Genomic DNA, 13,032 nt, shown 5'->3' on the forward strand with positions numbered 1-13,032 from the left:
CAAACATTGTGCCTGTTGTGAATGTACAGTTAAATAGATATGTTGATTATGTGACATGAGATTTTTTTTTTTTATCTTTTATCCTTACATGGATGTTTTTTTTTTTTTTTATATAGGGTTTGCCGTCATCCAGCATTAGTATATATAGTGCCCTCCATAATGTTTGGGACAAAGACACATTTTCCTTGATTTACCCCTCTGCTTCACAGTTTAAAATTACAAATCAAGCAATTCAGACGTGATTAAAGTGGAATTTGTAGACTTTCGTTTAAGGGTATTTGCATACATTTTGGTCCCATAATTTTGAAATTACAACACTGTTTCTAATTAAATAGAATTAAGAATGAGCTAAGAGAGTTTGCAATTAGGATGCTGGGGTAATGGCTGCTGAAAAATGGCTTTCCAGCGATATGTAAACAATAAAATTGCAAATCAGTCATTTCAAGCAGTAATAGTCATTTGGAACTTTACTAATGTCTTGGCTACATGTTTAAATCAATTTAAAATTTACCTTGACAAAAAACTATCAGTTTTTATCAAAAATAACCTCTGATTGATTCCCATCTGCTGAATGCCTGTGTACTGTATATACTGTATGAGAATATGCAAATTTTCTTAATGAATAATTTTCACAAGACAAAACAAAACATTGTATATCACTTAATTTCATTGGGTCAAGCCATGGAATGTGTAGGTTTACTTTAGTTTCCTCCTGATATCCTCAGCATGTTTGGTGCCTGTTTTACAAATGTTGTAGCTAGGATAGGATTCCACTCTGACAGCATGTAAATAAAATACAAATTTAATTGTTTTTAAATATCCTTTTTATTACAGGAGAAATTTGGAAAAAATGGAAGTGAAAAAGAATCATTCCAGATGTTTAAATCCGAAACTAAGGACCTCCTGTTCAAAGATTCTACCTTATGCCTCTCAGAAATACCTCCAGATCAAAACTATAAAAACTTCCTGTCAGAGGAATATTACAATGCCATACTTGGACTGAAGAAATGTTCACAAACAGCAGGTATCAATGCCATGTTCTAGAAGCTAAGCCGTGTAACATTTTCGTAATATTTTGACAACAGAAAAATAAGATACAAAAAACTTCCCATATATCCCACCAATCCATGCAGAGGAATTCCAAACGGGAAGGAACAACATCCACTGGACAAAGGACACAGCCAAAAAAATTCTTGCACATTGGACAAAATATTTAAACTAGATTTCCCCATGACCTCCAGCAGGTGGGGGTAATTAGAAATATCTTAAAATTTGTCCAACAATGTAATTCTAACAGCTGAACAAATATCAGTATTACAAAAGGGAATAACTTTAGGAAAATAAAAATGGTTAGAAACAAAAAAGAACACCACACACATTTAGTTCAACATATTATTACACATGGCTTAGAATCCTTAACTGTAACAGTAGAACAGAACCCGAGCTGGCAGAATAGGGAGAGAAAAAGGCACAAAGGAATTGGATAAAACAACTCAAAACACATTTTCCAAAAGGCTTAAACATGAGGACATTGGTAGTTAAACAGCTCAAAAAATTAGTGTAGATGGCCTGTGCCTTCTAGGCATCCATAGGACCAAAAACAAACAGCTCACGGTGCAGCATGTATGGACTATGATGTAGCCTATGGGAACCCTGTCCTTTCCCTAAACCAAACTTGCCAGTGCCTCACACTACAAGAGTGCCCAGGTCTAACATTCATAGAGGTGTCTTTTCTCGCTCTCTCTCACACAAACATACACAAATACTTATTTACTCCATTTCCTTTCCATAATGATTTACACCTCTCCTCAGCCTAGTAAAAAGTCTGTAGGGTGCTTCCGAGGCATCGTTGGTGTTAACATGTTTTAAAGTGAATATTACCACCATCTAAACTTCAATTTTGTCAGAGGAGTAATATGTTCTCTTAAACTCTTATACTTCTCCTTGTATATAATGACTAAAGTGACACCCTTTTAATAATGCTAATTTTAGATGCTAGGGGAGGGTTGGTGATTTAGCAAGATCATATTTGTTTCAAGGGTCAGACATTTATCCAGTTAAAATATAAAAAGAGTTTTAAGTTTAGAAAGAATGTACACTCTCTGTATGACACATGGATTGCTTGATAGGGTACCTGCACTGTAAGCATCTGCATGACATGCAGAAGTTTGTTATCTGTTCGAAGGCCTGTTTTAATAGCAAAGGTATGATTATCCAATCAGATTTCTAAATCCCAGGGAAAAGTTATAGCTTTTGTCTGGATAACCACGAATTCTTTTCACACACACTTTATTTATATTTATATTTATTATATATATACAAATACATACACACACATACATAAATGCAGTTTTTTTATTTAAATTTTCCTTTATTAAGTTAGTTTGTCTGTTGCTGCAATTATACAGAAGAATCTGGTTGTGGCCCACAGCACTACACAACATGCCGATTTGGTAACTAAATAAAATAACCATCCCTCAACCCGGTTTCTTGGGAAAGGAAGTGAGCTTGTTGAGAATAACTGCAAATGACAAGTGTGTCTTGTGACTTATACACACCAGTACATAAGACAGTGGGGTAATGACAGACAGAGCTTTATATCAGATTTTAAGGTCTTGTTAAATTTGATCAATAGCATTAAGCAGTACAATTCCTACAAACTATCAAATGTTTTAAGCTTAATCAACATCAACTACAGTAAATATTTCAGAATATCAAAAGGATATAAAAAATACATTGTGCTTAACTGATATGTCTTCATAAAATTCAGTAGGTTACAATCAATAGTACGATTGATCAGTCCATATGCAAATATACATTATTAGAAAATCTACCTTTTCAATAGTTATGTACCACCATCCTTCCTTCTTTTAAGTGGTCATTACAAATCTTTTCAGAATGTAGTAGATAGCTTGGTTTTCAGTGTCAGTTAATTCAGCACACACCCTTCTGTTGATCACTCACTTAGCTCTCTTTGTTTCAGCACCCTCAACCACCTTAATAGTATAGTATTATGCAAAGCAACAAGGCCAGTCAGCTATGGATATGAATTCCTTAATCACCACATTTTGTCAATGCAACAATAATATAAATAAAAACTACAGGACAATAAGGATGAGAAATCTGCAGGTGCCAAGTATGAGATGGGTTTAGTATCAGCTAGTATTGGCAAGTTAAAGTGATTGCCAAAAGTACAAACAAAAATTCAATAAATCCATATGAATGGCCACAGTAACGGTTCAAACAAAAGTTATGCAAAAGTAGCGGATCTTAAATATTTAATTTAACTGTTTAAACTGACAGAACATTTTATATGTATATGATAACCATTCCAAAGTTTAATCAATACATTGGCAAAGGTCTTCCTCTCTAAGATATACAAATGGTACATCTTTTGATTATATATGCTTTGTAGTATAGACATCAAAACATTATATAAAAGTGCAAATCCATTCACAGCTTCAAAAATCAGAAAGATCTAGAAACAGGCTAGATTTAATATTAAAGCCAATGTATGAACTAGATGACTGAAGATGAATGATTATATTTTCAAGCTGTATTAATCCTTTAGAATGATAAACTGCATAGCAGTTAACATAATTTAAAGCACCTGACAGTAATGCACTGGAATTGTCATTTTCACACAAATAACCTAGCATTTCTATATTATACATAGTAACACACAACTTTACAGGGTTCAAAATTGAAAGCTTAGAAACTCTGCTGTTCTAAAATGGTGTGTAATTTAAGAACCAGTGAGTAACTGAAGGTAGGATCATAAATCAATCATCTTCCCATCCCGATTCAGTTTGCCTTCCCTCTAAAGTAATAATGCTTTAACCTCTGCTCTGCCCTGACGTCAGTTAGTCTATTGCTGTTTCATTTTACCTCAATTGTAACCAAGTTATTATTATTATTTTTTTTTTTTTAATTTCCACCTACTCTGATTTTATTATGGAAAGAAAAACATACTCATCTGTGTAATTTGAATCGTCCATCAAAGGCCAAAAGCACCACAATGAATGATCCCATAAACACCAACTTTATTTAAGTCATTGAAAAAAGGGAAAAACATTTTGTCATGTTTAAATAAACTAACATTTATCTTAATCTGTTTTCTTTGCAGATATTTGGAAAGCATGCACATTCCATACTTGTCAGCAATCCTGAAAAGAAAACCCAAAAGACCTATCTACAAAATCTTGCAGTCTGGAGTGTATCATCATCCACTCGTGTAAAATGAAGTAATTTTTATACCTCTCAAATACATTAAATAAAACATTTACCCAAACAGATATTTTTGTTCTTTCCTTGAATGTATTTGTGTATGGCAAAACAAACAAAAATACTATAAACAATGAGGTTTTTTTTGTTAAGGTTAATTTAACATTTTAAAATGTACACTTTAGCAAATAGTCTCTCTATTAAAAAAGCTTGCTTCTAAAAATGCAAACTCAATACAAGACTATTTTTGTGAAAGAGTGGCATTTTAAATCCTTTATTTATCCTTTACAGATGAAAAACACAATATACACATTACTCGATTGAGTCCTTTAGGTATTTCCATAGCAGTAGAGTGTTGTACCGTGTTAGCCATAGAATGATACAGGAGAAAATAGGGTGAAATGACCAAGAAAAGGTGTCATTTCACCCCGTTTTCTCCTTTAGGTATTGTAATTTGAAAAAACTGATTAGGAAAATATGGACAGAAGGTGACTACATTCACTTTTAAAGTGTTCAAGTACAACATTCACTTACTATATTTTAAAAACATTCTTTTAAATTAGAAATTCCCCTGTACTAATGCTTAAGTAAAACAGTTTACTAATATCACCTTTCAGTAACTGTACCAACAACTGCAGATATTGTTGAAATCAGATTTTGAAGAATGACTTGGCAAACACAGTCAACAAAGAAACTGCAGTGAACTGACCTTTTATTGATTATGAAGGGGTAGTTGGAACATACTCACAGTCCAGAGCACAAAAACAACAACATATTGCCTTTGGTATGTTATATGTAACAAAACAGGCAAAAAAATGTTTTAAACAAATTCATTATGTAGTACAAGGTATTTCTTCATAGGCATATTTTTTTATAAAAAACATTACATGAGCATTTAAAGTGAAATTAGTTTGCCTGTCAGTTCAAGAATTCAGTACATGCAAAATAGGAAATCTACATAATGATGTGACATGTAGTATAGTATTTCTGTGACTGAACTTCACATGTCACAATAACCATCTCAATTTCAGTGCAGCCACACTAAAACTGTAGTCAAGTGCTACTATAGAAACATGCTGGAATAAACAGCATGTGGTTTTACTGTAAATAAGGCCAATGCAATCTTTTTACCCATTGCTAAAATATTCAGTGAATTCAGTAGGATTTGTAAATGAAAATTCCCTGAATACCTGTATGAAAAACAACTTATAAAATTGAATGAGATGTTTCAGTTGTACTTTAATTTCATTGGAAATTAGGCACAATACTATGGAAGTATGAAATGATCAAGAACTGAAAGGTAAATTTACAGAAATTAAAAGAGCACATCTTACTATGTCTGAAAAATATGCCTATAACAAATGTCTTTAGCCCGTTGCAAAAACAAGTGAGGTTTGATCTACTGTGTAAGGAACAACAAATATACAAACTGCAAAAGAATTACAAAGAGATCAGTAATAAAAATTGAAATACAAGGCATGAAAAAATGACATTATTAATTTGAGGTTTGATCTACTGTGTAAGGAACAACAAATATACAAACTGCAAAAGAATTACAAAGAGATCAGTAATAAAAATTGAAATACAAGGCATGAAAAAATGACATTATTAATTTGACACTTGGGGGGTTCAGAAAAGAGTTGTATTTATGTTACACAATACTGTGAAGCCATTTTTCCAACTCTCTAATGTCTGGTTCACTGTCTTCTTTACTTCCTCTGGCACTACACTCAATGAAATCCACCTTGAAAGGCAACTGAGAAAATTCAAAATCCTTTCCCTTCTTCCCCAGGTACATACTTCCGGTGCCTGTTGAGTCGTCCAGGGAGCTAAGAGCAGCTGAACGGGTGACTCTCAATGTGTTGCTAAAAAAAAAAAAAATTTTCAGATGTAATTTTCTGTTTAATACTACTAACATTATACACCATTATTCACTGTCACCACATTAACCTGGAACACTGGTAACAAATGACAAACTGTTGAAATCCATGGTAACAAATGTTACTAATAAAACTATATTTTAGTTACAGCAAAAAATGTTTCATTCTTCCTCTGTATTTAGCTGTGGTGAATACATATTTTAAGAAGAGGGAGGAACATAGGGTGACGTAAAAGAGTGGAGGAAGATGCACACAGGTAGATTACATCCTGTGCAGAAGAGTCAATCTGAAGGAGACTGAAGACTGCAAAGTGTTGGCAGGGGAAAGTGTAGTTAAACAGCATAGGATGGTGGTCTGTAGGATGACGTTGGAAATCAAGAAGAGGAAGAGAGTGAGGGCAGAGGCAAGGATCAAATGGTGGAAGTTGAAAAAGGAAGACTGCAAGGTTGAGTTTAGGGAGAAGGTGAGACAGGCACTGGGTGGTAGTAAAGAATTACCAGACAGTTGGTAAACTACAGCAGATGTAGTAAGGGTGGCAGCAAGAAGGGTGCTTAGCGTGACATCTGGATAGAGGAAGGAGGAAAAGGAAACCTGTTGGTGGAATGGGGAAGTACAGGAGAGTATACAGAAGAAGAGGATGGAAAAGAAGAAGTAGGATAGTCGGAGAGATGCAGAAAGTAGACAAGAGTACAAGGAGATAAGGCACAAGGTGAAGAGAGAAGTGGCGAAGGCTAAAGAAAAGGTGTATGATGAGTTGTATGAGAGGTTGGACACTAAGGAGGGAGAAAAGGACCTGTACCGATTGGATAGAGGGAACAAGCTGGAAAAAACGTGCAGCAGGTTAGGGTAATAAAGGATAAAGATGGAAATGTACTCACAAGCAAGGAGAGTGTGAGGAGCAGATGAAAAGAGTACTTTGAGAGGCTGATGAATTAAGAGAACGAGATAGAGAAGAGGTTGGATGATGTGGAGATAATGAATCAGGAAGTGCAACGGATTAGCAAGGAGGAAGTAAGAACAGCTATGAAGAGTATGAAGAATGGAAAAGCCATTTGTCCATAAGACATACCTGTGGAAACATGGAGGTGTTAAGGAGAGATGGCAGTGGAGTTTTTAACCAGATTGTTAAATGGAATCTTGGAAAGTGAGAGGATGCCCAAGGAGTGGTTGAAGTAGTGTACTGGTGTCGATATTTAAAAATAAGGGGGATGTGCAGGACTGTAGTAACTACAGGGGGATAAAATTGATGAGCCACAGCATGAAGTTATGGGAAAGAGTAGTGGAAGCTAGGTTAAGAAGTGAGGTGATGATTAGTGAACAGCAGTATGGTTTCATGCCAAGAGCGAGCACCACAGATGCAATGTTTGCTCTGAGGGTGTTGATGAAGTAGTATAAAGAAGGCCAGAAGGATTTGCATTACGTCTTTGTGGACCTGGAGAAAGCATATGACAGGGTGCCTCTAGAGTTGTGGTATTGTATTAGGAAGTCGGGAGTGGCAGAGAAGTATGTAAGAGTTGTACAGGATATGTACAAGGGAAGTGTGACTGTGGCGAGGTCTGCGGTAGGTGGGATTACATTGGGGATTGACTCTAAGCCCTTTCTTATTTGCAATGGTGATGGACAGGTTGACAGACGAGATCAGACAAGAGTCCCCATTGACTATGATGTTTGCTGATGACATTGTGATCTGTAGCGATAGAAGGGAGCAGGTTGAGGAGACCCTGGAAAGGTGAAGATATGCTCTAGAGAGGACAGGAATGAAGGTCAGTAGGAACAAGACAGAATATATGTGTGTAAATGAGACGGAGCTCAGTGAAATGGTGAGGGTGCAAGGAATAGAGTTGGCAAAGGTGGATGAGTTTAAATACTTGGGATCAACAGTACAGAGTAACGGGGATTGTGGAAGAGAGATAGAGGTGAAAAAGAGAGTGCAGGCAGGGTGGAATGGTTGGAGACGAGTGGCAGGAGTGATTTGTGACAGACGGATATCAGCCAGAGTGAAAGGGAAGGTCTATAGGATGTCAGTGAGACCAGCTGTTATATGGGTTGGAGATGGTGGCACTGACCAGAAAGCAGGAGACAGAGCTAGAGGTAGCAGAGTTAAAGATGCTAAGATTTGCATTGAGTGTGACAAGGATGGATAGGATTAGTAATGAGTACATTAGAGGGTCAGCTCAAGTTGCATGGTTGGGAGACAAAGTCAGAGAGGCAAGATTGCGCTGGTTTGAACATGTGCAGAGGAGAGATGCTGAGTATATTGGGAGAAGGATGCTAAGGATAGAGCTGCCAGGCAAGAGAAAAGAGGGAGGCCAAAGAGAAGGTTTATGGATGTGGTGAGAGAAGACATGCAGGTGATGGGTGTAACAGAACAAGATGCAGAGGACAGAAAAATATGGAAGAAGATGATCTGCTGTGGTGACCCTTAACGGGAGCAGCCATAAGAAGAAGAAAAAGTCTGCATTTAGCTGAAATACTGGTAAAAGTAATTTAAAAGTGTGTGATCAGTGGCATCCCAATCACATATGCCAATTGGGTTTTGTTATAGTGAAAAAATAATAATGGTATTCTATTCAGTACTCAGGTCAGGATTTCAAACTGTGACCATGTAGCAACAAGAAGAATATTTCCCTATTGAACAAAACATTCAAAAAGTAATTCAGCAATCGTAAAGAAAGCTAGACATTTATAAGATCCATTAACATGTCTGAATTATTTCTTACACCATTTTCACTACTCACTGTGACTCTACTTGTAATGTTGTTTTATAATAGAGTACAATGCTCATAGTTACCTTCAAAACATTGAGATTTTATTAGCTCCATGGAAATGCAACATTTAAGGGTAAAATAAAACTACAAATCCTTGCTATCCACATGCTGTCTAATGGTTAAACTAAAATGTATACTATTTAAGTATTGCAAATTAAGTTGTTTTTCCTTACACTATTATAGGAACATCAGTGATATTTGTGGGTTATTAGTCAATTTCAATCTTGCATACACATGTCTGTTCATCAGTTTATAAATAAAATAAAAAACTTTACTTTTAATATTTGAAGCTATTATGCTTAAACTACAATCTTAATTATTTTGTTAATTCTTTTTTAAAAACACAAAGTCTCTGGCCATTATAATTTTGTGAGTGTTCACATTAGGAATAGATGCTAAAACATTTTGGAAGAAATCAGAGCTGCAGAGATATTAATCAAAATCACTTTAGTATAAGGTAATTTGCCTGTCACCATGACACATCGCCCTTCAGAATCAGATATTACATCTGACACTACAAATGGAATAGTTCTGTGTATTAAACGAGAGAGAACTCTTTTTCTTGAATTTAGGATTGAGACCCTTGACATTCCAGCTCCATTGTTACATACGATAGCTTTGACAGATTTCACATTATTGCCAGGTGTTATGGCTATGGAGCCTATTAAGTTTGCACTTATAGTTACTGGGGTAGAAGGGATAAATAAGAAACAGCATTGCTCTCTTCTCTTCCCCCCCAAACCCCCCCATTTTGCTTCTGCAAATGAGGGTAAAAAAAAAAATCATACCCTCTGAAGTCCTGGGGTCTCATGAAATAAACGGTGAGTATGCACAAAAATGATGCGTACGAATGTTTCCACGTTCAAATCGTAATGTATAAAACCTAAACTTGGTGTAAAGCCACGCACATTTCCACGGTAGCTCATACCCTGGCGTAAACAAGTTCTCCGCTCTGTTTTGCAGACTGGCGGCACCCAGTGTCAAAGCAATGCTACTGTTCCGGTGTGGTTTCCCTTTCTTTTTTTAGATCCACATCCCTGACGCAGCTTTATAAATACACTGAAATTAACCGCATATTGTTTATTAGTTTAATGCATCTGATTGTAATCAGCCTGTAACAATATAGTGGTACACAGAATGGTCAAACTATTCTAAATACAATAGCTACTTTAGCGTTGTTACTCTCACTGCACCTTCTTCTCCTTTCAGCTGCTCCCGTTAGGGGTTGCCACAGCGGATCATCTTTATCCGTATTACTCTCACTGCACCACTTTGGAGTATTTATATCACTGTATCTGAGTGTGGAATCACAGCTGTACAGCAGCTGATCGGAAAGAAAATTATTGGTATACAGCATCAAGCACACGCTGCCTCAGCCATGCTGTCTATTGAACTGCTCATATATGGCAAACGCTTCGGAGCCTTTCCTCGCGGTTCAGAAACAGTTTCATCCCAAGAACTATAAACGCACTCAATCAGTCCATCAAGTTCTCCTTGTAGAACGGTTTGTACTTAGAAGTACAATTACCTCACTGTAAACTTGCGATACAGTTATAATATTGCACAACCTGAGCCACTTTATAAAGTGCGTATTTACATATGATGACGATATTTTTAAGATGAAATGCAGCAAAATATGTTTATTATATTATTCAGATAAAAACTAACTATTTAAATAATCTATATTGCTAATAAATAAAAATGTGAGGACATGGTGTCGCAGTGCTAAAAAGGAGCTGGCGCTCCATTCACGGATTGTTCCTGCCTCGCGCTGTATTCCTGCTGGGACTGCCGCGACACTGGATGGATAGAATAATTTAACATGTACTACGAAGATATTTCAATGTTCCTTAAAAGTTTTGAAGAATCGGCGTTCTAAGCTTACAGATGGCTTAACGTCTATTACAGAGCTGATTGTGTGGTGACTGGGTATTTGGAGAAAGAAAAAGACAGGAATTGGGGGTTAGTGCGTTTGAAAGAGACAGTAATGCTGCAATAAATGATTTCATCGAAGGTTGCGCACGGTGCAGCAAGCATCCTGTGTGAGGCAGTGAATTTGATGATTGTAAAGAGTTTTTAATTTATGATTGTAAATGTTGTGTATGAGAAATGCACATTTTTAGGATGTAAGGATCTCTTTGTAAAAGACGTTTGCAGTAAGAGGCAGGTGCAATCTCGGGTTATGGAAACGGGTCATAAAATTGTGATCGACGGTGATCACCAGAATAGACATGTTATTTGGGGGAAACTTGCACCCGATGAGAAAGAAAGTATGAAGGAAGGCGAGAAGCGATGGAGCAGGAAATGAAAAGCAGAAGTCAGCAACAGGAAGATGTGCGTGAGTAAGTAAGGAAGCCCTACAATGACAGCCTTGAAGCGGTGGAGTAAAAGAAAAGGCAACAGTCACGAGGAGGGAGACTGAGGAAGTAAGGAAAGCCAACAACAACAGGTTTGAAGCAGTGGAGTAAAGAAGAAGGGAGCAGTGAGCACGACGAACAGCCGAGGAAAGTAAGGAAGCGAGTGAGGAGGCACATGAGCACGGGATGCCGTTAATGTATACAGGCAGGGAGCCAACCATGTGATAGGAGCATGGACAGCGGCAATGCGGAAAAAGGATGGGGGACCAAGGGCAGCCCTTGTGAGTCTCTGCCGTGAAATACATCGTCTGTTAACGGAAATAAGGAATGAAAGGAGAGGTCAGTTCCGAAAGTTCCTTATGGCATAATGGCGAGAACCGCCAAAAACAAGATGTTATTTTCGAAAGTTCGTTACAGGGCACGACGTGAAATGAAACACACTTAATGTTTGTAAATACAGTGTAAAGGATGAGCATGGGAAATTTGGGCTCCCTACGTATATTGGAAGTCGCAGAAATAGTGAGAAGGGGTTTCCCCGTTCTATATATACAGTTTAGGGGGTTACAATAGGACATGAAACATACCTAACTTTTCTAACTACACTGCAAGGAATGAGCACACGAAATTTCACCTTCCCATCTATATGGAAAATGGGAAAATTGGTAATGAGTCAGTGAGGGCTTTGCCTTTTATATCCCAAATCCCCACCGAGTGCAGCAATCATTACCTTTAGGGCTAATGTTCTATCAGTCCTGAGTAGTGTTCTACTATGTGGTCTCCTGGAAAAGCACCTTGTGCTCAAAAGACGTACATGTCTGCACAAACTTATCAGGAACACTGGAAGCTGTTGTGGAAAAGACAATCCTATTATGAAATATCTCCTCAATCGCATCCAAGAGGGTTAGGGTTAGCCACAGGCCTATTCCACCACGGTGTAGTAAGAAGCACACCTGGGGATTTTTTCCTGATCCCTACTATCAAAAAATTCAATGCTTCCTCCTGATGTCCTAAAATACATACTTGTATTCTAAGTTCTTTTACAATTTCTGAACAATATACTTGTATCTGTTTATTTATTTATATATTGATTGTATTTGTCCTGTTAGGCTGTATCTTTGTTGTTTATATTTCTGCTGCTGTGTGCATTTAAATTTCCCATCAGGATTAATAAAGTTTATCTAATTATTTTATTATAGGTGTAAAATGCTAATACATCCTATTAAGTGATTTCTAAAAATATGGAATAATATGGAATAGGCAAACTAAAGATATAGTTATCAGTAATTAGTGATTCACAGGTTTGTCTTCAACAGATTGGAAATGGATATTTTTGCTCAAAATATACAATTGGTAAAATGATATTACTTGCTGATTGCCAGCTGGTTTTAGGATTCATAGGGGGGAAAAAACCAAGTCACTTGCACATTCAGTTGATATATAGGTGCAGTGCTCTTTTCTCAGTATTTTTCAAACTTCTAGTGCTTGAAAGGCTGTTATTTCTGCATATGGTAAAAGCAGGACATTTCTTTGTGCTCTGTCAGCTGTAAGTATGGCATGAATGAGTCCATGTTTTGAAGTGTTAATGAAATAAAAAGAAACCAAAAGCTGTGAAGCAATCAAAACGCACAATCAAAATTATTACAAGCAACTAATGTACGTCCAGACACAACGGGAATTGTGTGAACCCCATGCAGCTGGGAAACGAACATATGCTGGTCTGTTTTTATGGAGCAACTTTGGAAGATTTCTCATTTAGGTGTGAAATAGGATCATTTTGTTCACCCAAATCTTATTATGGGATAT

General features: G+C 36.7%; 2 protein-coding genes across 3 annotated transcripts in view; one reads left to right on the forward strand and one right to left on the reverse strand.

Moving 5' to 3' along the window:
- Positions 1–4,295, forward strand: part of tfa (transferrin-a) — an 86,599-nt gene extending 82,304 nt beyond the window's left edge. The window contains exons 16-17 of the mRNA XM_028794911.2: positions 835–1,024; positions 4,127–4,295. Of these exons, the coding sequence (XP_028650744.1) occupies positions 835–1,024; positions 4,127–4,170 (234 nt within the window). The 3' untranslated portion in view covers positions 4,171–4,295. The remainder of the gene's footprint in view (positions 1–834; positions 1,025–4,126) is intronic.
- Positions 4,296–4,906: 611 nt separating this feature from the next.
- The window catches only part of srprb (SRP receptor subunit beta), a 120,071-nt gene continuing 111,945 nt past the window's right edge, over positions 4,907–13,032 (reverse strand). For both annotated transcript variants that reach the window (XM_051922062.1, XM_051922061.1), the window contains one exon: positions 4,907–6,089. In XM_051922062.1, coding sequence (XP_051778022.1) covers positions 5,876–6,089 — 214 coding nt within the window. In that variant the 3' untranslated portion in view covers positions 4,907–5,875. The remainder of the gene's footprint in view (positions 6,090–13,032) is intronic.

The sequence above is a fragment of the Erpetoichthys calabaricus genome, chromosome 2 (assembly GCF_900747795.2).
Source record: "Erpetoichthys calabaricus chromosome 2, fErpCal1.3, whole genome shotgun sequence".
NCBI classification, from domain to species: Eukaryota; Metazoa; Chordata; class Cladistia; order Polypteriformes; family Polypteridae; genus Erpetoichthys; species Erpetoichthys calabaricus.